General features: G+C 36.7%; 4 protein-coding genes across 9 annotated transcripts; 3 read left to right on the top strand and 1 right to left on the bottom strand.

The window, feature by feature from the left end:
* Window positions 1-3,901: 3,901 nt before the first annotated feature.
* Window positions 3,902-4,738, top strand: LOC126583927 (F-box protein SNE-like). Its single transcript, XM_050248472.1, has one exon. It carries the CDS (start codon window positions 4,030-4,032, stop codon window positions 4,498-4,500), a length of 471 nt encoding a protein of 156 aa, XP_050104429.1. The 5' UTR covers window positions 3,902-4,029; the 3' UTR covers window positions 4,501-4,738.
* Window positions 4,739-11,697: 6,959 nt separating this feature from the next.
* On the top strand, window positions 11,698-15,170 carry LOC126582686 (uncharacterized). Its single transcript, XM_050246856.1, has 2 exons — window positions 11,698-12,080; window positions 12,639-15,170. Exon 2 carries the CDS (start codon window positions 12,752-12,754, stop codon window positions 14,861-14,863), a length of 2,112 nt encoding a protein of 703 aa, XP_050102813.1. The 5' UTR covers window positions 11,698-12,080; window positions 12,639-12,751; the 3' UTR covers window positions 14,864-15,170.
* Window positions 15,171-15,661: 491 nt separating this feature from the next.
* Window positions 15,662-17,613, top strand: LOC126582687 (uncharacterized). Of its 2 annotated transcripts, none has more exons than XM_050246859.1 (5): window positions 15,662-15,913; window positions 16,124-16,194; window positions 16,308-16,379; window positions 16,572-16,615; window positions 17,281-17,613. In XM_050246859.1, exons 1-5 carry the CDS (start codon window positions 15,874-15,876, stop codon window positions 17,378-17,380), a joined length of 327 nt encoding a protein of 108 aa, XP_050102816.1. In that variant the 5' UTR covers window positions 15,662-15,873; the 3' UTR covers window positions 17,381-17,613. The 2 variants fall into 2 exon arrangements, with proteins under 2 accessions (XP_050102816.1, XP_050102814.1); XM_050246857.1 differs by having other exon boundaries at window positions 15,687-15,913; window positions 16,299-16,379.
* Window positions 17,614-19,423: 1,810 nt separating this feature from the next.
* On the bottom strand, window positions 19,424-24,648 carry LOC126583163 (zinc finger CCCH domain-containing protein 18-like). 5 transcript variants are annotated; one of them, XM_050247469.1, is made up of 9 exons: window positions 24,142-24,648; window positions 23,184-23,388; window positions 22,043-22,949; window positions 21,792-21,959; window positions 21,493-21,672; window positions 20,642-20,736; window positions 20,369-20,539; window positions 20,134-20,260; window positions 19,424-20,023 (listed from the first exon to the last, which is right to left on the bottom strand). In XM_050247469.1, the coding sequence occupies exons 2-9, from the start codon at window positions 23,194-23,196 to the stop codon at window positions 19,951-19,953; spliced, it is 1,734 nt and encodes a 577-aa protein (XP_050103426.1). In that variant the 5' UTR covers window positions 23,197-23,388; window positions 24,142-24,648; the 3' UTR covers window positions 19,424-19,950. The 5 variants fall into 5 exon arrangements, with proteins under 5 accessions (XP_050103426.1, XP_050103425.1, XP_050103427.1 ...); XM_050247468.1 differs by having other exon boundaries at window positions 24,147-24,648; XM_050247470.1 differs by having other exon boundaries at window positions 20,642-20,718; window positions 24,147-24,644.
* Between the last annotated feature and the right edge of the window lie 1,345 nt (window positions 24,649-25,993).

The raw sequence follows: 25,993 nt of genomic DNA, 5'->3' as shown, positions 1-25,993 counted from the left end.
AAATATTAAAACTCAAGGCTTGGAAGCAAATGCAACCCTCCCATTTTTTTCTTCTTGCCCTTGCCCTTGCCCTTAATGGGCGTTACCCTAGTAAATCCGTTAAACTATTGCAACTATTTTTAGAGCTGAACATTGTAGTGCCACTATTTCTCGAACTGAACATTGTACTGCCATTATTCTCAAACTGAACACTGCAACTATTTCTAGAAGTGAACATTGTCACTGCTACTATTTTTAGAACCGAAAACTACCACTACAACTATTTCTAGAACTAAACATTACCGCTATTTTTAGAACTAAATACTGCGATTATTTCCAGAACTAAATGCCGCTACTATTTCTAGAACCAAATCTGAAAGTATCAGTTTTGAGGAGGCACGTACACAAAAAGAAAGTGATAACAGTATAGGATCAATAGATGATGTAGTGCCACATGCCAATAGATTACATATTATTTTATAAGTTTGTTTGAGTGTTTTCTTAGTCTATAACTCTGTTGCTTCACAGGAAGCCTATGAGGACAGGATCTTCTCTCTTGGGTTGAGGACTAATTTCATCAGGTTTGGTCGAAAATTGGCAAAAATCACTGGAAAAACGTCACCTTTGAAGAGCTTGATTTCCATAGACATTAAATTTCAAGGTGTGGGGTCTTGTATTAGAAGAAAGAAGGCATCAACACAAAATCGTAATATGTGTCTTTGCGTGATTTCGTTACCGTATGAGAAACTTATGAAGAATTTAAAATTGAAAATAAGAAAACCGGTAGAACGAAAATTGTCAAAGAGCAAAATCGAAACTCGGTCAATTATTTTGGTTGGGCAATCTAATTGGGCTGTTTAATGTTTGATCTTATTCTAATCATTAAATAAAGCTATTAAAATACTTATGGTTAAGATTTAAAGTTTCGAAATATTTTTGTTAATTTTTCGTAAAAAACATATAAGGTGCATGAATTTCATTTCTCATTCTGATTTAACTTTCCAACTATGATATGCTCGACTTATTGGGTCATAGATCTGAGTGCCAATGCAATATTTGGTCAAATAGTAGGGAAATGCAAGATTTGATCAAACCATAGGGGAAAACCTTTCTTCTAATAATAATATACACAAGTATTCATGCTCGCGCGTTATAACAGGTCGAGAAATTTTTCATGTAAATAAAGAATTATACTCAAGTTTTTTAATACCATATATTTGTGCAAGAAAAAAAATTTTGATTTCTGTCCACAAAATGAAATTAAAGCAATATTAGAAAAGGATACATTTGTTTTCAACAACAATACAACTAAGTGTACTTACATATTATAGCATTCAACCCACTATCTATTTGATGAAAATGAACTTGCTCCACTAATAAAACCGTTAACCTTAAAAAGAAACCATATACGTTTAAATAGGCCCTAGCTAATTACATTTACATGCATGGCTCAATTGCAATGTAGCTTAGCTACAGTGCCACCCCTCTCCAAGTTTAGAATAGAGTAATGTTGACCTATTTATGTGGCACATACTTTACAAACAACAAAGTACAAATGACAGACTTCAGGGGAGTGAGTGAAAAACTGTGAAAATTTCATGTGCCTTAAAGGTTTGATCTGCTTGTAGTTTTGCAATTATTTATCAAATTCTTTCTTCACTGCAAGAGAATAGAAAACAGTGCTCTCTCTTTCAAGTGAGTCCAACAACACAATACAAAACACGCAGCTCTCTAAAATGCAGGAAATTGTGTGGGGTAGTAGTCCTCCTCCTATCTTTATAAAATCCAATGTCAAATCTCAAAGCCTTTTATTTTATTGGTATTTTTTTTCTTTCGTTTGTTATATGCTTCCTGTCTAAGAGGACTTTGGGGGGGGCTTCCTTTCTGAGCCAAATTCCAACCTCATGAGGACAAGCAGATAGTTGCTGACTCACATCTAAAAAGTCTGCTCTTGCTGTGGTTGGTATCCAATGCCCCTCGTCTCAATTATTTTTCCTGCAGAGGAAACTTGTAAACACATCCTCCTATGTGATATAATATCACTTTTCTGTGTTACATGGAAGAAGAAGAAGAAACCCATCATCTGAATCTGATGCAGCATGCAGTTCCTTTTATCCTTCCATTTGGCCTCCACCACTTAAGCAAATTATAAGTAGTTGAGTCATGAACTTATTAGAGCTCAATTTAGTGAGAGTGGATTATTTTTACTACAACTATGAAATACATACATACATACATACATACATACATATATATATATATATATATATATATCTTGTTAAGATAATTGTCATATCCCAGCCCGGCCCCCCATCACATCTCGGGCTCAACTCCCCCGTAGCACGATATTGTCTGCTTTGAGCCCCGACCACACCCTTACGGTTTTATTTCTGGGAACTCACACGAGAACTTCCTAATGGGTCATCCATCATAGGAGTGCTCTCGCGCGCTACTCGCTTAACTTCGGAGTTTCGATGAAACCAGAAGCCAGTGAGCTCCAAAAAGATCTCATGCTAGGTAGGGATAAGAATATACATATAAGGCTTATAGGATCCACTTCCCTAGATAATGTGGGATGTTACATAATGGCATAATGCCACCGCTAATCGCATATTGCTGCCTTTATTTTAATAAAAACTATAAAATATATATCATTGGCAATCGTACGCGAGTATGCAAAGAATTAGTGATCGTTGATAATTGTACGGATCCCTTCATAGGGTTTGTTTTTTATATTTAGAGGCTAGGAAGTTATTTGTCCTTAGAATTATTCACACACACGCACGCTACAAAACCCTAGCTGCTACCATACTTACTAGATGGTCCACAACTTGGCTTAACGTAGACGAAGACACGCAGCGAAGCAATAACCATAGACTTTCACACGGGCTTAAAACCAAAGTCTTGAAGTATTCACAGCTGCACACACAATAACAATATACAAAACAACAAAAACAACAAACAACAAATCTAGCTACTTAACCCCAAAAAACAATATTCAAAAGCAGAAAATGAAAGAAAAAAAAAAGAGACGAGCAATATTCAGCATCGGTTCCAGTTATCTGTGCCTTGGAACTTTTCCTTTGGCCCCTTCTCCCTTCCCTCGATACCCACGCAAGATACACAGACTCTACTAGGCATCCCTCCTCCTTCTCCAACCCAAACCTTCATTTTTCTTTTCTTTATTAATTAAACTTACTCGTTAACAGAACAGTATAGCTAAGAGTACTAGCTATTAGGGAGGGACTTAAGGCACCGTTTGATACATGAGACGGGACGGAACGAAGTGGGACGAGATGTTCCGTCCCACGTTTGGTGCGCCTAAAACGGGTGGAACGCATTGTTCCACGGGACGAATTTTGGATAAATTTTCTTTCCGCCTCACCTCCTGGAACGACTCGTTCCATATTAATGGAACACAAAATTATAACCTCTCCGTCTCCTTCTTCTTCCTTGTTTCCATCCAAGAGCATCTTTGCTCCCTCTTCATTATGTCCCGTCTTATCCCGTCTCGTCCCGTCTGCATACCAAACGATACCTAAATATATTTATCCAACTTATTCATCAAATGACGTGATGTTCAAAGTTTGTGTCCTATATTATTAATAAGTGAACTATTAAAATCATATGTTGTCGATATATAGTAATACAAATTTGATAACTTAAAACATTTGCTAAGATAAACATCCATTTTTAAAATCATATGTTGTCGATATATAGTAATAATTTACAGTAACTTGTGAATATTGACCAGTATTAACGACAGGTTGATCAAACAATCTCAACCCTAACCAAAAACCAAAATAAAACTCTCTCTCTCTCTCTCTCTCTCTCTCTCGTGCACAAGTCAAACCCCCGTAACGGCTAAACCTCACTTTATGACTACAAATTACACCTTCATGCATAAGCCTATATAAATATATAAACCCTTTAGTCTCTCTTCATTATTTATCTCCTCTCTCTCACTCTCTCTCTGTAGTGCAAGTGTAGTTTGCAACTTTGCATCAGCTAGCTAGTTAGCGACACCATATACCACCACCAAAAACCACCATGCATCAAAACCAAAACACATCATCACAAGACAGTAAAGAGAAAAGACCCAAGTTCTTCATCAACGACCACATTGACATCCTCGTCGAGATCCTCAAACGCCTCGACGGCCCCTCCCTTGGCGTCGCCGCCTGCGTCTGCCACCTCTGGTCCACAGTCGCCAGAAACGACACCATCTGGGAACACCTTTGCTTCCGACACGTGTCATCTCCCCCACCCTGCTCCGTGAGACCCGTAGTCGTCGCCCTCGGCGGCTACAAGAGGCTCTACAGGGTCTGCATGCGCCCTGTCCTGAGTCGACTCAGTGACTCGGAAATGGTCAAGCGAGTCTGGACGCGGGACGAGGTCCAGCTCTCGCTGTCGTTGTTCTGTGTTGATTACTACGAGAGAAGCGGGAGGCTCGGCGCCGGTGGTGGCGGGGATGCGTCCGCATCGTCTCTCATGTTCCTCTGCAACACTGTGAATGTGTGATTCGTTGACTTTTTAGCGCTTTTAACTTTAGTGGGTCCCAATGAGTAATAGTAGTATTCATATCGTAAAAAGGTGATTTTTTTATTTTATATATTTTTACTACTAGCCTGCTAGGGTTACTAAATAATTGTGATTTGATTTATTAATTGGGACTTTTAGATCGAGGTCTAAAATCATAGAGTGTTTTTAGGAATGTGTCCAGTTATTTAATTATATGTATTTATTTCTTTTATACTCATTTAATGTTTTCTAAAAATATTAAAAATCAATTAAAATCTTTTAATATTATGCATTTTTCAACTCTAAAATATCTAATTAATATCTTATAACAAAAAAACTAATATAAGAAGCATTCTACCCTAACTCAAGTGACAAATTTATGAATGTATATTATACCTGTAAGTGAGATATGAAACCTAACTAAAATGTAGAAAAAACATAATATACCTACAAGTAAGACACATTTGACACACCCCGACCTAGATCAGGGCATGTTGGTCGTCACGTGAGAACGACGTAACCATGTGCACAGTTCGGAAGCAATATTGATAAACGGAAATGCGAATAAAGCACTAGATAAGGTAATGTGCAAATTCACAATTAGAGCATAAGTAGTCTAAGTGCAGTCCAGCTGGACGAATACTAATTATACAACAACAAAGATAATCCTATGTTGGCAATAATCTGTTAGAGCTGTCGTGAATTCCTCGTAAGCCACCAACAAGCACACCTAACTAGAACCTATAGGGGCACAAAACAGAAAGTGTGAGTGGACAAAAACAAAGCTTTTCAAAACCATTTCATTTAACAAAAATTCTAACCCCTCGCCGTAAAACCTGTATAATTTCCTAGAAGATAGAATGCATATATATATATATATATATATACAAATCTCAAAACCATGCTCAGAATAGTAATATTCAAAAGTATGACATGTCAAATATCTCAAAATAACATAATAAGTAACTCAGGTGAAATAACATATCAGCCGGATCCACCTAAAGTGGCATGTACGGCTGAATCTATAGCTCAACAAGTATGCCTACACACGAGTCGGAACCACCTAAAGTGGTATGTACGACATGACTAGATGTAAATAAATACGCTCTATTGCTACGATCACGTGAAGACTGTGCGAATAATCGCAGGTCACCTACGAGTCGGAACCACCTAAAGTGGTCTGTATGACAAGACTGCGCACCTAACTTGGATCCAAGGTGAGCGTATGGTGCGGGAGGTGAACATCACGTGAAGGACTATGGCCCTAACCATGGGCGGGAGCACTAACACCGGAGTGCAGGTTATGAGCTCTCAACACATCTCACATAATCATCATTTCATATAAACAGTCTACAACTTACCTCATACTTACCTGAGCGCCCACAACGTTAAATCACATTTATGCATACTAAACTAATTCATAGTCTAAGCATGATACCATATGCATGACATTTCAAAACATAAATTTCATTTAAACTCATTTTCTGGGAAAAATACCAACTATATAAGTATATACTGAAAACCAAAAGCCCACTCACTGATATGTGGAAGGGTCGTAACCCCCGAGCCTTTCTTGACTGCGCTCGTCCTCAAGATAAGTCTCACTTATATGCGAAACAACTATATAAATATTATTTAAAGCACATACACAAAACTAGGTAAAAACTTCTCATACAGTGCTAAATTGGGGTATTTGAATATATCATCGATACCTACTCAACCCCAGGAACATCCCCATATTTTTAGAAAAAAATTCTGAGCACCCACGCGCCGGCAAGGGCATCGCCAGACGCGCCCCCACGAGCGGCCAACCCTGACGGAAACTTAACTGTTGTTTGGAATAATACCATGCCTTAAATGATTTTTCCCGAAAAACGCAATTAAATGATTTATGCTTTAAAAATGCCATGCCTTTTGAATAATACTTAAACAATGAGTTGGATTGTTTGCATATATATAATTGTGGTGCTGTGAACGCTCTGAAGTGCAAAGGTACGCATGACACACATGTAAGTTCAGGTAAGTTTAGGTAAATTCAAGTAAGTTTACTATATTAGTTAATTGATGAGATATGTGATGAGATATCAATATGTCGTGTAGGTCACTAGAGGTGACTCCGACTATTATATGCTAGCCATAACTGATGATATATGTGATGAGAAATCAATATGTCGTATAGGTCACTAGAGGTGACTCCGACTATTATATGCTAGCCATAATTGATGAGATATCAATATGTCGTATATGTGACTAGAGGTGACTCCGACCATTATATGTTAGCCATAACTGATGAGATATGTGATGAGATATGAATATGTCGTATAGGTCACTAGAGGTGACTCCGACTATTATATGCTAGTCATAACTGATGAGATATGTGATGAGATATCAATATGTCGTATAGGTCACTAGAGGTGACTCCGACTATTATATGCTAACCATAACTGATGAGATATGTGATGAGATATGAATATGTCGTATATGTCACTAGAGGTGACTCCGACTATTATATGCTAGCCATAACTGATGAGATATGTGAGGAGATATCAATATGTTGTATAGGTCACTAGAGGTGACTCCGACTTATATGATAGCCATGATTGATGAGATATGTGATGAGTTATGAATATGTCGTATATGTCACTATAGGTGACTCCGACTTACATGCTAGTATATATAATGAATATATGTGATGAGTTAACATATGTGGTGAATACGTGATGAGCTAGTAGACGTAATGAATATGTGATAAGTTAACATATGATTAAATATGTGAAGCATGACTTGTATCAATATATGTGTATAAAAATGTATATTTTTATATTCTAAGTCTGGAAATTATACAGGTGTCGTAGCGATGGGTTATAGCAATTTATATGATTTCTATTAAAATTTTAATTACTAGGCCACTCACCTTTGTCTTGTCTTCACCCCCAGGTCTTCTTAGCTGAGCTTTCTTATCGTTGAGGAATCGTGGTGATTCTTAGTATTGAAGATTATTCAAGGCTACGATTCTTAATTCACTCTTCTGTACTTGCTTATGCTCTAACATCACGTGTGAAGTGGGTTCATTCTCGCTCACCAGTGCACTCTGGTATTTAGGCACTCTTAGGTTTAAATTTATTCACAATATTTCCACATCATCACACTTTATAGCTTCGTCACCTTCCAGGTGTCGACCAACACAGCTCAATTCGGAGTCCTAGTGGACATTCCGGGTTGGGGTGTGTCACAACGTCCAAGGGTAAAATAGACATTTCACACTGTCAATAAAAAAATAATTTGGGACGGGCTGTCACACATTAATCTGTGGTAGGTTGACTATGAAATTTTTTTTGTCATATAGGTAGATAAATACAATTAACTTGTAATATAAGTTGATTATAAAAATTAAAATAAAATCTATAAATAGGATAAAGCAAGAGGAAGAACAAGAAATAACAAAAAATAAAAATAAAAAGAAATAATCAAAGAGATAATTAGGAATAAATTTGATTTTTACATCATTGAAGAGATAATTATTGATAATAAAATAATTAAATTTAAGGAATTGGACTGATTTTATTAAATTGGATTATTCCTACTAATAATTTTGGAAGGGGAAAAAGCGAGATGGTAGAAACCTACCTACTTATTTATTTTTAATTTTTAATTGCTTAATTTTTGGCATTGGTAGTACCTAATTTTTATGTTTATCAACATATTTGTTGTAATTTTATTCAAACAAAATTGGACTCAGAATCTTTGGGAGGCTAAGCACGCCTTGACAAAAAAAAGGGCTAATGCCAAAATTTAGTGGATCCTCTTTTTCCTCTTATTCCTATTGACAAAGAGATTCCTAAATCAAAGCCATTTTTTTTTCAACAAACAATAATATTTATACTAAGAAGGTAAGGGTGTGGACTAATTTTCACAATAGCCTAGTAATAATTTGGTTCAAATTCACCTTTGGCGGAGTTGAACTTGAGATCTCTCACGTATAAGTGAAAAAAAAATACTACTAAACCATAGTACAAAGCCCATTTTTTAATTCCAGTTTTTTTTTTTTTTTTTTTTTGCTCTGGAAATTCAATTCCATTTATGAAAAAGAAAAAAAATGGAAAAGATGCATTTCCAAATGGAAACTCAATATGGAAACGATTGTTCTTTAGTTTTTTCTTTATATGGTATTTTATCAAACGTTAAGTCACTAGAATCAGCGCAGTAGTAAGAGTAAGTAGAACGATGAGTAAGATCAATCAAATTCAGAGTTTGAAAGCGTCCAACATAACCATAAAAATATTTAAAGAAAACCCTAGTTGTGCAACGGAATGCTAAAAAGTGTTGAAGTCCCTTTGAGTTCAAAAGACAACCTTGTGAGAAAACATTAAGTTTTAGCATGGTAGGCCACAAAGACCCAGTTCTCCCAATGGCAATTGGGCATTGTGATTCAATTGTTTTAGAGCGTGTGTCTCTTATAAAGTGAGATATGGGCCACAAAAATGGTTGATTGGGACTTAACAGAGCCTAATCTACTGGGTGGTCCAACAAATAGGCGATCATTGACTCACTCCAGGTTCCAACCATCCTAACCACATTTTCAAATCCGAAGATGACATTCCACAAAAACTTTTTCCTTAGTTTTTCTTTAAATTAATGGGCGAGAAATTTTTCAGTGTATTAGGAATACAACTTAATTTACTAAGTGTTATGATACAAATGATTGAATATTTAAAAGAAAAAAAAATACAACTTCTTGTATTATGATATTTGGTGTATCGGATTTATATTTTCGACAAACTGAAAATTTTCTTGTCATAGGTTAGTGGTGTGGGGTCTATTTTAGTGTCATTGTAATAGTCATGTTGTAGAGAAAAATGCAGGTTATAGATCAAATGACCAGCTTGCTAGTTAGACAGTCTAGTCAATTAAAAAAATGATGTCATATTGTTAGTTACTTATCGTGTGAATTTCTATTAGTGAATTGATGTATTGATAAAATTTATCAATATTGACATGTCGATAAACTATTGATAAGCTTTTGATTTTAATTGGTCGGACCAGCCAGTTAGTCGGTCTAAACCAAGTTTGTCTCTATGTTGCGTTACTAATCTACCCATCATCAAACTATTTAATGAAAGAATAGGGTCTTTGCTCTTTGGTATGGTGAATGAGCTGTATCATGATCATCCACGGAAAGTAAAAAACCAAAATATTTAAAGCTTTTGTATTTTGGAGTTTTAACAAAACACTCTTGGTATACGAAAAAAATATTTTTACTTTAAAAAATCATTTTTGATACTATTCACTTACAACATTTTTTTGTCTTTTTAATTAAAATTCAAAGTTTTCAAACATTTTTCATGAATTTTCTTTTTATTTTTTTTATAGAAGATATAATAGTATTTGATGAGATTGGGTATCTGTCCTAGAAGATTTCAATTTAATACCAGACAAAACTTACGGGCCAAAAGAAGAAGAATATAATACCAATTGGAAAAAAGAAAAGAAAAAGAGCACCAGTAATTCATTATTTATTTTGTCTTCCCATACAAAGGTGAAATGTTGAAGAATACTGAAAGTTGTATGGAACGGTTTATCATCATGTGACTTTTCAGTACAATAATGAAATATCATGTGAAGATAAATTTTTATATGTTGTATCATTGAACTAAAACGTTACGGTAATAATAAATCTGTTTGATGTAAGTCTTAAAAAATATGAGCGCATGATCCACAAAACTCACACTATACACTCTTCAAGAGCTTTCATCTACTTGTATAATAACATAAGGCGTACTGCCTGTTCTTCAGACACATTGAAAAATCTCTCCCTAGAACACACAAGGGAGATAGGTAGTAAAAAATGTTATTTATAGCATAATTCCAATTTTAACCCAGCATGTAAGGTAAAAGTGATGAAGTTAAAGTAGTATATGTCACATCCACACACGGGTGGCAATCTTGTCCAAAGAGACAAGTAAAGAAAACGTTACCAGGAGCTACTTGATATGCTAACTAACATGATATGTGATGGCTGTGGATGCTACAAATAACAAATGGAACACCAACAATGGAATGTGGTTAGGCATTTTCTACTTACATAAGAAAGTTGTGTATTTGGAAAGTGATTGATATGATTCTTGATTTTTGAGGTTCTTGATTATAAATTTTATTGTGTAATCAAAACTTGTTTTACTTTTAATACTCACGTTGTAGTAAATGCAAGGTAGTCAAGAATCAGAATAAGACAGGACTTTGAAATCAAGGAAAAATAACTAGAAAGCAAGTCGAAAAAAATTGAATAGGGCTTCGAAAAAGAAAACCCTTTTCATGGACTCTCTTTGTCACCTTGCATTTTAACATCAATTTATACGTCAACCTAATAAAATATTGTGCCATAAACATGAGGTGACAAAAAGTCTATAAAAAGTTAACACTTTTGATAATCTTCTTAACACTTATCTTTATAAATTATTAGAGTGATGAAAAATACTTGAAATTTTCGAAATTTTCATTTAAGAAAACATGTCATTCGGGGTCAAAAACAATACTTGGTGCTCAGTGATTTGAATTAAAAGTAATTATTAAAAGTAATTATAACAACAAGGGTAAGGAAAGAACTACAATGTAGATCCAGATAAAAGCCCAATAAGGCTTCGGAAATGGAAAGCCCAATACTTACATAAATTAGATAATTTTGCACAATTTCAGAGAACTATTATTGGCACTCCAAAAATTTAATTGGGGACTTTTTATAAAAGTATTTTTCTTACTAAATATAGAAATTTTGGAGTGCACAATTAGATTTTTGGAGTGTCAATAACAATTCCCTTTTCATATATGATTGTTGTAAGATTATTCATAATTCTAGAAAATCCAACTACTTAAGTTATACTATTTATAGACTACACGATGAGACGATTGATGTTGAATTTTTTCATTAAATCATAAAATAAAAATTGAATTTTAACGTCAAAATCTGTGATACAAAATATGATCTAAAAACATGATATCCTTAGCATATTAATTAGTAATAATCAAATGAAGCTATTTACCAAATCTCAGCCAAATAAATTGATTAAACAATTAGCTTAATCCAAGTCCACTTCTTCTGCCCACTACCAAACACTCCCCTAATCCAAACGGAAAAAAAGTAACGCCGTTAACACATGGCAGCGCAGAATAGCAACCCTCACCATTAAATACTATTAACACACTGTTTACTCCCACTGAAAATTAAAAAAAAAAATTCAAACCAACTTTTTACCAAAAAATAAATCCTGTCCAAATCTCCGACACCTATATCGACGGAATCGCCAATTCCACGCCGTCGATCGCCGCACTCGGCCATCGCCAGCACCAAATCCGCCGACCCAACCACCCGATTTCGCAGCAAAAACCCTAAAAATAGAAACTTTACCGTTTGGTAAACCTTCTTTCCACTCTGGGGTTGTTAAAAATGAGTTTCTCTCTCAGTGATTTGTGCTTTAGATACAGTGAGATTTGCAATTAGCTGAGCTTGATTGATTTTGCTCGAGCTCCCAAGCACACGTGGCGATCTGGGTTTTCTTCTTCACCTTCATTCGGCTCGAGTTTCAGTGAGTCAATTTTTTTTACTTTTTACTTTGGTTTCGTGCTGAATTTTTAATCTGGGTTAATAATATTTTGGATTTTAGATTTTGGTTTGCGATCTCTGTGCATAGTTGTGAAGCTGTGGAATTTAGTGGAATTTGGGGCTTGATTTGGAAAATTGAGATGATTTGCATGCTTGTTAGTGGGTTTGAAGTGCTAGATTCTTTGTTTTGATAGCTGGTTTAGGGTGTTTGGCTGCCGAGAAAAAAAACTGAGGAAAATGATGGAAAGTTAAACTCGATTTTCTTCGCATTTATGTTGCATGGATCGTAATTTTTCGCTGTAAAATAGGGTTAATCTGATAATTATAAGCCGTTTTGGTGATTGGATTAATTTTGAATTGATTAGCATTGCTTCTGGGTTGAGATTTGAAATTTAATTTGGTTTTAGCCTGGTAAATGATTTCGGCATTTATGTGTATTAATGTCTTAATGAGAGAAATTTGAATGGCTTAGCCAGTCACAGTGCTAAGTAGAAAATTGAAGTTTGATACTCATAAAGATTCTTGATTTTATCTTTTGCAGAAATGAAAATGTGGTTACATATGAGAATTCAGCTATTTCTACAGTTAAGCACATTGGGTTGGTTGTAGATTTTGTTTCGAGATTTTTGGTTTTCAAGTGATCTCTACTCCTACATGGAAGTTAACATGGAGGAGGCTCTTAAAGCGAAAGAGATCGCTGAGAAGCGATTTTTTGAGAAAGATTTTGCAGGTGCCATCACTTATGCAGTAAAAGCTAAATCACTGTACCCGGAACTGGAGGGCATATCTCATATGCTGGCCACATTTGATGTTTATGTTGCGTCTGAGGCAAAATATTATGGTGAAATGGATCATTATAAAATTCTTGGACTGAAGCCTTCTGCAAGTAAATATGCAGTGAAGAAGCAGTACAAAAAGATGGCTGTTTTGCTCCACCCTGATAAGAACAAATGTGTGGGAGCTGATGGGGCTTTCAAACTTGTTTCTGAAGCAGTTACTGTGTTGTCCGACACTGCTAAGAAAAGATTGTATGATCTTCAGAGAAATAAACACTTGGCAGCCGCAGTTAATCAGCCCAATTTGTCTTCAGTTCACGCTGGTGGGGTTCCAGGTTTCAACAATTGTTCCAGTTCATCAGCATCTCATGGTAGGCTTGACACTTTCTGGACCGTCTGCACTTCTTGCAAGGTTCAGTATGAGTATCTCCGTAAGTATGTGAACAAAAGACTTTCATGTAAAAACTGCCGAGGTATTTTCATTGCTGTGGAATCTGGGGCAGCCCCAGCAAATGGTTCTTTTCCTTATACTCCTTGTCCTTGGTCGTATATGCCTAGCAATGGGTATGCGAATCATGGATTTGATGGGGTTACGTATGTTCCAAGCAATGGCACCTTTTTCCCAGGAAACGGGGTCTCAAGTTTGCATTCTGGACATGGGTATGAATATACTTCAAACATGTCGTTTCAGTGGAACTCATATTCTGGAACCTCTGCTGGTGTTGCAGCTCCTCATGGGTCATCAGCTATATCCCCTGGTACTGTTTATCAGTCAAATGGAAATGTTAAGAAAGCTAGAGAGAAGGTGAAATCAAGAGTGAATGGAAAACGTTCCGTTACAACTGCTGTGACTAAAGTGGAGCTGAACGTGCCTGCTAGCTTTAATGAGCCGCCTGAATCTAAGAGCAATGGACGGGATAAGAAAAGGAAGCTTACTGTGGGAGCGAGTTTTAGAAATGGGCTCGACGAAAAAGTATCAAAATCTGCTTTAGAAGCAAAACTAGCCAATGGAAATGGGAGCATTGGAAATGATCAGAAAATTCCTAGTTCAGGGGAACTTCCAATTAGACGTTGCTCCATGGCACCGGCTTTTGATACTAAGAGGTTATTGCTTGAAAAGGCAAGAACTGAAATTTTGAAGAAATTAGACGAGTTTAAGTTGGCATCAGAAGCGGCAGCTGCTGCTGCTGCTGTAAAGAACACAAAAAGAGAGGCTGAAGTGCGTCAACCAGAAGTTGCACAAGCACATAAATTAGAGATAAAGAATACTGAGCCTCTCTGCATAACTGTCCCTGACCCCGACTTCCATGATTTTGATAAAGATAGGTCAGAAGAATCTTTCAAGCCAAAGCAAATTTGGGCTTTGTATGATGAAGAAGATGGTATGCCTCGCCTGTACTGTCTGATTCGTGAAGTGGTTTCTGTAAAACCATTCAAGTTGGTCATTACTTACTTGAACTCTAAAACTGATAGTGAATTCGGGTTCGTGAACTGGCTAGATTGTGGGTTTACCAAATCCTGTGGAAATTTTAGGGCACGGAATCTTGATGTCATTGAGCAAGTTAACATTTTCTCTCATGTTTTGAGCCGGGAGAAAGCAGGCAGAGGAGGCTGTGTTCGGATATACCCCAGAAGCGGAGACATTTGGGCTATGTATCGAAACTGGTCAAAAAATTGGGACAGATCAACTCCAGGTGAAGTGAGGCACCAGTACGTAATGGTGGAAGTTCTTGATGATTACTCCGAAGATCTTGGTGTCTGTGTATCCCCCCTTGTGAAACTGTCTGGATTCAAGACAGTATACCAAAGCAATACAGACAAAGCAGCCATTCAATGGATTCCAAAAAGAGAGATGCTACGCTTCTCGCACCAGGTGCCATCGTGGCTACTCATGGGAGAACAGAGTAAGCTGCCGGGTAAGTGCTGGGATCTTGATCCAGCTGCAACTCCCGACGAGCTTCTTCACGCTGCAGTGGAACCTGAGGCTTAAGCGCGACATGCTAAAAGCAGGGAAGCAAGAGTTGCTCGGGAGTTGTTACGTTCTAGCATTCTTTAGACAACATGTAGGTTTTAACTGTACAAATATGTCACCCTTTGGCAAGTGGCCAGAGAAACATAAACCCCAAATGATTTTACGGGGTGCTATGTTTTACCCAGTAAAACTTGTGACAACAGTTTCAGAGTCTAATGACTGCTTTGTTTTACATAATTACCCTCATAGTTGTGACTTATCCAGGAGAGTTGTAACACCTTATTCAGGACAGATTGGGAAATCAACAGTTATTTAATTGGTGCAATTTTTTACTTTTAATCTGAATTTTCTTGCCAATCTGTTGCATTTATCTTATCATATTTTCTGTGTTTATATTTTTGAACGCTTAAACAATATTGCTGATAGGGTTTCCACTTTGGACTGAGCTCCTTGTAGTGCTCTTTCAGTTTGCAGGATGACAAGGCTGGCAAATCTCGGTCTGGGATGTGATGGTTGCTTCGTTGTTTTCGCTTTTCCGACCATATAGTCGGAGAAAAAATTAGCATGTCGATAACAGACTTTAAATTTTGTTTGTTTTCGAGTGCTCAGAGTTAGCTCAAGTGGTGAGAGAGGGTGAAGCTTTAGATCAAAAGATGTCCCGCACTCATCCAAGTGTTCCAGGGGAGTTGATTTTGTCACTCGAGTTTTTCTGTATTGATTTCATCTCTATTTTTCTCGTCATCAGATTGATTAAATAAAGTTACGAGATAGAAATAATAAGTGAAGGGGCTTAGGAAGGAAATAAGTGAAGGAGCTTAAGAAGGAATAAAAAAACGAGAGCTCGAAAATCATTACCTTTTCTGATCTTCTAATTTCAATAACTAAAAGGACAAAAAGTTAAATACGACGCCGTTTAGGAACAGGGACTCTTACTGGCAAACCTCTTTCCAGTTTCCAGAACCACCGCCAATCCCCATACACGAGAAAGTGAGAGAGGCACTGAAACAGAAGCAAGAGAAGAAACAACAATGGATCCTCAGCTGTGGCATAAAGTAGCCGCGCTCTCTGGTATTTCTAATTTACGCTTTTACTATCCCACACTCGAAAAGTTTTAATCTTTGCTGTTTTTTGGGATCCACAGTCTCCATGAAATCGCAATATTTATTCGCATGTATATATATATATATATATAAACCCTTAATTTGTATAAATTCAATCTCCTTTTTGTTATTTCTATCAAATCTGAGAAAACCCAATTTGTGAATTTTATGAAAACAGGAATGGCAGCACTGGGGTTGGGCACATATGGCGCCCATGGCTTCAAACCCCAAAACCCAACTTACAAAGAGGTTCATACTCTATTTCCCATTTGATTTTAACTCATATTTTTCATGGTTTTATGTTCAGTTTTTGAATTTTCTGGGATTTGATTGTGTTGCAAATAATGGGTTAGGTTTGGCAGACGGCGTCTCTGTACCATTTGGTTCACACAGCAGCTCTCCTTGCTGCCCCCATCACGAAACGCCCCACCATTGTGAGTTAAAAAGTTTAAAACTTTATCAATTTACTTTGAGTTGAATTCAAACCATCGTCTGCGGGTCTGAATCTTAACATTCGGGCATGTGTGGTGATTGCTCAATTTCAAGTTTTGTGATATTTGTTAATCAGTTGCTCGTCTGCGAATTCGTCTGTGAGTACATATTCTAATTTCATCTTTGTTTTGCAGTTTGGAGGCCTTTTGACTACTGGAATACTCGCATTCTCCGGGACGTAAGTTCCATGCCTCTGCACTTCTTCTTTTTTATCTAATTGCTTGGTTAAGTTTATACTGAAACACTATGTTTATCGTGTTAAAACATTCATTCGCATTTCAAGGTTTCTTTGCTAAATGAAGCTAGTTGAATCTGAAATTCGAGTAAAATCACTTGCCTTGTTATTTGTTAGGATGCAAATGAAGTCACAGAACTAGCCTACGGTTAATATAACTACAAATGCAGTTGGCTTTGTGTATTTTACTTTTCCAGAGAGGGACATCTTTATGTATGATATATGCAAGATTGAGAATCGTTTTTGTTTGTCGGCATGGCATAATCCTATACTCTATGAGTAATGGGGGTTCTGGATGGAAAAATGTATCAAACGGTTAATTGGCACAGTGACATTACGTACGTGCTTATTGCAATGGTAGCGATGTGTAGGGTCAGGGTGTCAATATTTCGTTTCTGGACTCAAGAAATCCTCGTTTGCTAGTCGCTCAAGGCTTGGCATTTGGCAAACTGCACGTTGAGGGTTCTGCCTTGAGTGCGGAGTCTATGCATCTTTCCAGGGGACCTTTTCCGGTTGCTTTTCTGCGAGGAAACAATATTCATGGCAGTGCTTGCACTGTATTCTCATTCTCAGAAGTTAATACTGATTGAAATATTGTGATTTTGCAGGTGTTATACTGTGGCATTCCTTGAGGATAGAAAGTACTCGACATTGGCTCCTTTCGGTGGCTTTGCTTTCATCGCTGCTTGGGGTAGCTTGCTATTCTAAGAACTTCAACTTCTATGGATCCCTGTACAACTTATGTTTTCAGATTCACTATTTATGATCAACACTTTCATCTTCTCAAATAGATCCGACTGCGCCTTTGTTGAATTTCAAAGTTGCCCAAGGACCAAGTAATTGCCTAATGATGTATGATGTATAGCAATGTACTGATTGTGCCACTTCAGCGGTACAAAACCATTTATGATAAAGAGTATCGTGACAGTATTTCAAGTTAATCACGCTTTATCGTTTATTACAATTTTCAAACACTGACACCCCCGTTGCATGAAAGTACATTAGAAAAAAACCCCACTTCCTAATTTCTACTCTAGCAGTAGTTTTCCTGTTTTTTCAATGTTGTGAAAATTAAAAAGATTTGTTGCGCAGATTGACAAATTTTATATCCATGGATGTATGTTCAAACACGTTAACTTCTCTTCTCGATATTAAAAGAGAATCTAATTTCGAATCATTCCGCCCGTTGAGTGAAAAACAAGATCAAGACCCTTATGTTTTTTTAGGTTAAACGTTGGACCATCGGTGTGCACAATTTTCTGCTCGGTTGTCCCAATTGACAGAAAGCTTTGGAAGAAGAACCAAGTACAAGACGAGAAACAGAGCAGAATCCGTAGACAGTAAACAGCGGAGACGAAGTGCCGTGACTGCTTTCTTGTTGATTAACAAATTCTCTGTTTCACCAATCCGATAGTTTCAATGTAAATGTTTCCCAACAAGCAAGCACAATCATGTGACAAAATAATCAGTGCCACCTAAAAACCCTAATTTGTCTTGGGCTTACATCATGGACCACCTTTGAATTTAATGTGCCAAGGCAGCACCATCTTTGTTGTCGAGAGAATCTGTCTTGTAACTGTGCTATATCCTCGTTTTTTTCTAGAGTAGGCATCGCATGACAAGTACCACATGAAAAGAGGGACTGATTTCGTGACCGAGGAATATTTGTGGAAGGGGCATTTGGGAACAGAACGCAACCTCAATTGCAACGGTGAACACTCCATTTGAGTTACATGCGCCTTGTCGAGGAAAATTCGATTTTAGAAGATACCCATTCTAGAGTGCTCTAAATTATAAGATACTCCAAGCTTTTTAACCATTAGATATTGACTTTTGTGTTTCTGACCAAAGATCTAACAACTAAAAAATCTGAAGTATCTAATACTCCGAAGCACCATAGAAAATCGATCTTTTTCTGTGTGAAAAAGGAGGTGATAAGCCTATAGTATCACTTGCAAGTTACAACTACACAGCTTTTCACAACCTTGAAATTTTGTTTCACTTGGGATTTTTAAGCAATTTTGGACTAGAGATTCATGAAGATTAGCTGTATATTACATGACTTCACATAAAATATCAAATTTACAGCTCAATATCTTTTGGTGCCCTAGCTTAACATTGAAGGGTCATATAATTACAGGGTCCTACAAATATCAAACAAATCAAAACCAGGTCCCATTTCTGTCTTCAAGCCAGAAAGAAAGAGAAAGGTGCCATTGCATATTTATCAACCACCAGCCTCAAAATCCTCCTATCACATCCCCTCAACTTTTAGGACATGCAATTTCAAAACCCTAATCACTCATTAAAATAATGATCATTAACAAAAGCTTAATCTACCAATAAATTCCATTGCTTTATAACAACTACACCAAGACAAAGATGTTTATTCTGAAGAAAAGTTAAACTAATTGCAGGAAAAACAAAATGATGCAAGAACCACTAAGCATAATTACCATAATTTAATTATGCCACCTTTTGATTCCCCTAATCATGGGAAGAGAATGAATTATGAATACAAGGTTGGTGGACCAAAATATGGCCTACCCTTCAGTCCAAAATAAAATAAAGTATCATAATATCAACGCTAAGTATAGTTTTTCTATAGTGCGGTTAACCATCTTGTATGGTCGAAGTATCAACAATATTGACAACATATCCGCATTTTAAAAGTGCAGTTAACAGCACTGTAGAAAAATTCTAGATGTATAAATCTCATCATCCATATAGTGCATGGAATTTTGAAACATATTTACTAAGGTAAATAGAAACTTTGTATAAATTATTAGAATTTGTTTATGTCGCAGAGATCTCTACACCTTTTCTTCTTTACTCTGCACACACCTGCATATTTTTACTACTACTTACTTTCTTCTTCTTCTTCTTCAACTAAACCAAACTATATCTCAGTCACTTCTAAAAACCCATCTCTTCCTTGCTGCATCCTCTGTGATTATATTAAAACAAAGAAGAAAAAGAAAAAAAAAGGCTTAAAAAACCTGTCACATATTAGCTTTTATGTCTTTTCTTCTCTGCGATCTCCTTCGCCCGGTGTAACATTGGGGAAGAACATAACTTGTCTACTGTGTCTCTCTCTTCTTCTTCAGTTGGTATGAACTCTCTCTCTACTTAGCTGACGGACCGATGAAATTGAGGTAAAAGTATAATGAAAATAGAAGAATATGAAGGCCTCTCCTGCTGTATCGAAACCACGAATTAGTCTTAGTCTAGGAATCCGGTGCTCTACCTCTCTATAATTTACTGTTTGTTTGAATCCCCTATATAACTGTTGATATGCCACTCGCCATTTGAGTCGCGAATGGGCTCTCTGGAAGGTTAATTCCTTGACCGCTGCATGGCAAGCGTAAACAAAGAAGAGAATGTTAAGAAAATAACCGAGATGAAAAAGAAATTGGTTAAAGTATTACAAGTTCAACGTGAACAAGCAATGGTGTGTATACCTATCCTGACCACTGTAATTAGTATTAATGTGCCTGATTTTGTCCTCACTGGTGGAACCATTATTCAAAACATCCAGAAAATAATTAAATTCCTTTGAGGATGGGAATTCCACTTGCTCTGCATGGGCTACAGTGACATATCCCGGAAGAATATTAGCTCGAAAATGGGCGAAAAAAAACAAGAAATAAGCTAGGCAAAGACAAATCATGAATTGAAAAGTTGCATTTAGTATACCTTCTGGATGCTTAAGCTCATCCATCGAGTAGCCATAATAGAAATGATGGGATAAGGGCTTAGCTGCTAAATGCATCTCCGAGAGGCGCCTTCTCTCAAGTTCGAGTGCTTGCTCATTTTCCTCTATGAACTGCTTCCTTAGAAATCTTGCGCTATCACAAACTCTGGGCACTATATTAAGCACACCATAGATTCTATTAGTTAAGACGTGCTTTCAAAAACCAAAAAGGTTAAAATAGACACTTACTGCATTTATCTGAAGAATTTGCTTACTTGGGTGAAGCTCTGAATCTCCATCCATGAAATGTGAATTGTAGCATGTGGAGTGCTGCATCTTCTCCGAAAACTTCCTGCACATGTGACATAAACTTCAGAAGTTTAAACATTAGTAGAAAACCATAGGGGAGAAGACATGGAACACATAAGCAGATACTTCAGAAACCGTTAATAAAGCATTAAAAGCTAGGCTGCAATTGAGGGGAAAAAGAAAACGAAAAACAATTTTCGAAAGCAGATTAGTATAAAATGGAGGCAAGCAGTTTCAACTTTCTTCGAGGGAGAAGTGCCAGCTGGCCAAACCTACAATGTTGACTATTACAAGAAATTAAGGGTATGAATTAGTCTTAACTAATTTTAGTGGATATAATTTCTGCTTTTAGAGAACAAAAGCTATATTTGCTTTTAGTTAGGAGAGAAATGAAGCGATAGGTGTATAGATAAGTTTGAAAGCTAAGAATGCTGGTAAGTAATTCATAAGTAAGAGAAACTCTGCTGGAAAAGTTCAGACACACTTAATGGAAACCAACTACAAGTAGCACCCGGTTCCCACCTATAAAAAAATGTATATGAGGAAGCGTCTTATACAACGCTTATACAATACGATGCATAAGTAAGTCATGCTATAGAGGAAAAACAGAACAAAATCAGAGGCTAAGTTCAATGCAGACCACAACAACATCAAGACTTACATAAACATAATTGTAACTACAAGCAGAAATAAGGCTCAGAGATGTTCATTGGTTTCTAAGGACAGACGAAAATAACCACTTTGGTTTGAGTAAAATATAACTAAGAACAGCAAAAATGACAATCACTTTGACTTTGAACGAATAAAAATGTTTTACCTGTCAACAAGCCTAGACTTTTCCCTGTAAGGTTTCACCAGCACACGAGCCCCGCATACAAAATGAGGATTCCCTTTTGACAAAATATGCCTCACCGTCTCTGCATAAACAAAGGTGACAAAACCAAACATCCTCTTCTGTTGACACGGGATGCGTACATCTTGAACTGGCCCATATTTGCTACAAAATACAGATAAACTTAAAAATCAACCAGAAGTTTGTCAACCAATATTCAAAGTATAAGCAAATTCAAATGAACAGTTAAGAAATTGAAAGGGAAATTTCTTTGGTGTCCTTACTTGAAGTAGTTGGAAACATCTTGCTCCGTGAAATTACTCTCGGCTGGAAAGGTCAGATATATCTGTCGAGAACCAGCAATAATCCCACCAGGTTCTGTTTTCTCACCAGCATACTCTAAGTATTTTGGGATATCTTCTGCCAATATAACTGAGTGCTGTCCGTGAGGTCTGCACAACCACTCGAGTCAAGCACTTCTAGCAAGCAAAAAAAATGATGTGAGAAAAAACTTTAGCAATTAACAAAGAGTTACCTGTCAATAAGGCGAATGCTGTTCTTCAATCGAGCAAGAAGCTTTGTCAGGCTGTAGCCAGCTTTACCATGTCTCTGGCTCTCAGTGAGGTATCCCTCGGCCTGAAGAGTTCTCCCATATTTCTCATAGTACATCATCGGCAAAGAGGCAATTGATATTGGGAACCCTCTTCTAGATTTCAAAAGCTCAATTATTTCAATCTCTAGCTTTTCAAGGGAGCCAGGGGAGACAACGTGATCATCGTTTGAAAGCTCATTTGAGTTTTGGCTGCAAAACTGTGAAAAGCTTTCTGGCATGGGATGGCCATGGAAGTACCTGCAGTTGCTTCCATGCTTACAGAACCCCTTATTGAAGTAATGGCATACCTTAAGGGGAAATTCAGGCAAGCTTGGAGACCTTCGACTGGTTCTCACACTCAATGCAGGTTCATGATAACAGTAATTGCTTGAAAACTCGGGCAGAAACTGCATTTGATTTTGGAGGCGATAATCTTCAATCGCTGAATCTGAGTACCCTGGTGGAACAAACTCTATGGCTTGCAGTGGTTGCTGATCACCAGACAGTTCCCTATATGGATTTGCTGCTCCGATGGTTGTGGGAGATGAAACCGGTCGTGGACTGTATGGAGTGAATTGTAAAGGTAAGTCGGAAACAGGAACTTGGTTCACCTGAGGTGAGATTGAAGCAGACACTGCCAGTTTGCATAACCCGAGCTCAGCTTTCGCTTTGTTAATCAAAGACTGGATCAAATTATCAGGGCTGAAAGCCAGTCGGATCATGTCACGCTCACCATGATCTTGCAGCAGAAGATACCCGATAATCTTGGACACATTTTCAGGCTCTATCTTCTGGATCCTATTGTACACAACTTTTGTGGACTCAGAAAAATCCATCTCAGATTGCAACACTGCATAAGACAAGTAAAATACAAGTACATATTGTTATAAAGGCCGAAAATGCGCAAACAGATAGGAATAACAACGGCAGATTAACGCATATAGAAAGTTAGTCATTAATCCAAATATACCCCAAAAATAATTAATGGACGATAGAAGAAATCGATTTCTTCGTCAGCATACACCAGAAAATGATGCAAAGCTAGTGAACAAAAGAAACAAGCCTCTGAGTAGATTTATGTAACCTTCAAGCGGCATTCCAAAACGCTATTTCGGGTAAGAAACCTCTTTATTAAGGGAGACCAATAAAAAGGTCATCTAGCTGGTTCAACCATAAGCAGCTTCTATATTTGTTAGTCACCATATTCAGTCACCACAAATTGCCCCCCATCCATATTTTATACCAACACAACACGAAAATATCGACCTCAAATTCGAAAACAGGACAAGCTGCAGGCAACATTTCAACAGAAAATGAGGATGGTGAATTTAACCCAAGAAAATCAACACCAAAAACAAACATTTATTTCTCTAATTACCAGCATACGTATTATTTATTTATTTATTATTGTTATTAAATTATTTATCATCATTATTATTAACCACCAAGCCAGGATTTAAAAAAAAAGGCAGTAAATTATTTTCCTGACCAAGTCTAGTATTTTTACTTCAATTTTTTCTCTTGACAAAAAAAAAAAAAAAAACATGAAGGAGAAGAAGGTGAAGGTTTCAACTTTTGAAAAAAAAAAACTGCAGTGGTTGTGAATTTTGTTCAGATTTGAAGGTCAAATAAAACCCAGAAAACATCTTTTGTCAAATTTTCATATGCTTTGCAGCCAGAAGAGAACCCGACCATTTCAATTTTATTCTAAAATAAATAATAAAAATAGGCAAAAAATAGGTTCTTAATTTCCAAGCAAAAATCACAGAACTCAAGTAAAAACCAACACCCTTTGCCTGCATCAAAATTTTCAGAAACATAAAAACCATACCAGAAGTTGAAGCAACACAGAAATTCAAAAAAAATAAAATAAAATTACAGGATCATTTTTTATTTTGATATGCAGTTATAGAAAAACCCAAGTCAAAAGGCCAAAACTTTGGCCATAATTAAGCATACAAAAGGAGCAAAAACAGCAAGAAATGGTAAGTATGCAGCCATTAATGAGCAAAAAAAAAAAAGATCTAAACAAACAAACCCACCAAACCTTTTGAGAAGAAGATGAAACCACCGAAGTCAAAGGAACCACCACCAGTAATCCACCTCCTCCTCCATAGCAGCCATAGATTATTTGATTCTTCTGCTCACTCCCTCCTCCTCCTCCTCCTCCTCTCTCTCTCCTCTCTTTCTCTCTCTAGGTGGTGTTTTCTCTTGCTATTTTTATCTTCTTCTTCTGCAATTATGTTCCAGTTCTTCTCTGAAACAGAAAGGACACATTCTTAAGAAAAGCAAACTGACAGAAGGGATAGAATACAAGAGAGAGGGGCCTTGTCTTTGGTTCAAAATCAGCAAACTATATAAATATATACACAACAAAAAAAAAAAAACACTACAATTTCATTTTTTTAATAATTAATTAAAAAAATATAAAACACCACCACTCTGTATCTGTACTCTCTCTCTCTTACTGCATCTCACTCTTATCCTAATGGTGTCTTCTTCTTCTTCTCTGTTTTGCTGAATTTTTATAAAAAAAATATGTTTAATTTAATTTTTTTTTAAAATTACAGGGTGTAGTGGAACATGTCGTTACAGAAATTTGCGGGAATTTATGGAAAATGAGCCTGGATTTTCGAAACAGACTCCAACTGAAATCCCCAAATTGTCCTCCATGTATATTGAAATAGTCCATTCAGTTAATTTTTTTTTCTTTTTGTTTCCCCAACTAATTTTTTAAAAATTAAAAACAAATTTTCGGAAATACCGATGTGGGTGTACAGAAGACCCACGTGGGACCCCGTACGTTCTGTTTTGTCTTCTTGTCCTGTCGCCAGAGTAGGTGGCTGACATGCAAGTAGAAATGGGCCCCACCTTGTGGACAATCAGCGGTCTAGATTTCATCTCGGCGTTGGAGTTTGGGGTGCGAAAATCTAATCTCCGTATGCATGCTCGCCACGTGGCATGTGGCAGCTAGTTACAGTTTGTTTTTCTCCAGGCGTTGGTGTTTGTGGATAAATAGTGAAATCGTAACCGCAGGACTGAGTGCACTTTAGATTACTAACTTGATGTGGGACCTGCGTCATCATGTGCAGAAATCCTATGTGGCGATACGTGGGTCCCTATTTAAAGACCCAGTTCACCTCTCCGTGATTGGTGGTTGGGTTTTTTCCCTTTTTTATTTTCTTTTTGAAGAAACTTTTTTTACAAAAAGTAATGAATTTGTAACTGTACTTTGTAATATTAAAATCAGCACAAAAGCCAATTTGTATTACTCCAATAATGCAATTTAACCAGTGATTTCGTCATGATAATTCATTATTTTGAAAGTTGATAACTTCTTCTAATCACTATCGTGTAATTCATAAGTGCTAAAATTGAATCCAAAACATGTAGCATAGAATAGAAATCTGAAATAGTGTCGTGTGAAATAAGAGATGTTGGATTGCATATCAATATGTTTTTTTATTTGAGATTAAAATTAACAAAGAAAAATTAGTTGGATAGTAAAACAAAGAACAGGGGTAAAATAGTAACATAAAGTTTTGTTGATCGGGTACGACCTGTTCAAAAGGAGGATACACAAAATATTGTTGTTTGAGTGAAAAACAAAACAAAAAAAAGTGATCTTGTGAATCTAATCTAGATTCAGAAATGGAGAAATTCATGGGAGGTTATTTTTTTTCCGTTTGAATGGGAACTTTCTGTTAATTAAGTCGCCTAATGAGCTTTTAGTAATTTCAATTATTGTTCTTTTATTTTAAAATACTAATTACAATTGTAGAACATTCATAACTACTAAGGGCGAGTGATATAATGAGTGTTGACATATGCATGCGAGGGCGAGGGTGAGGACAAGGACAAGGAAAGTGAGTATAGAGTGTTAATCACTATATA

Source organism: Malus sylvestris, chromosome 9 (assembly GCF_916048215.2).
Source record: "Malus sylvestris chromosome 9, drMalSylv7.2, whole genome shotgun sequence".
NCBI lineage: Eukaryota > Viridiplantae > Streptophyta > Magnoliopsida > Rosales > Rosaceae > Malus > Malus sylvestris.
This window is presented reverse-complemented; position numbering and strand designations above follow the sequence as displayed.

Bases quoted from the DNA above. Each gene is read 5' to 3' on its own strand.
- LOC126583163 (XM_050247469.1), bottom strand. The intron at 21,673-21,791 runs GTAAGGACACCA...TGTATTTTGTAG, and splicing joins GATGTTTCCAACTACTTCAA to CAAATATGGGCCAGTTCAAG. The intron at 20,737-21,492 runs GTAAAACATTTT...AAACTTCTGAAG, and splicing joins AAGTCTAGGCTTGTTGACAG to TTTATGTCACATGTGCAGGA.
- LOC126583927 (XM_050248472.1), top strand. From the start codon at position 4,030: ATGCATCAAAACCAAAACACATCATCACAAGACAGTAAAGAGAAAAGA.
- LOC126582687 (XM_050246857.1), top strand. From the start codon at position 15,874: ATGGATCCTCAGCTGTGGCATAAAGTAGCCGCGCTCTCTG. The intron at 16,195-16,298 runs GTTCATACTCTA...ATAATGGGTTAG, and splicing joins AAAACCCAACTTACAAAGAG to GTTTGGCAGACGGCGTCTCT. The intron at 16,380-16,571 runs GTGAGTTAAAAA...TTTGTTTTGCAG, and splicing joins TCACGAAACGCCCCACCATT to TTTGGAGGCCTTTTGACTAC.
- LOC126582686 (XM_050246856.1), top strand. From the start codon at position 12,752: ATGGAAGTTAACATGGAGGAGGCTCTTAAAGCGAAAGAGATCGCTGAG.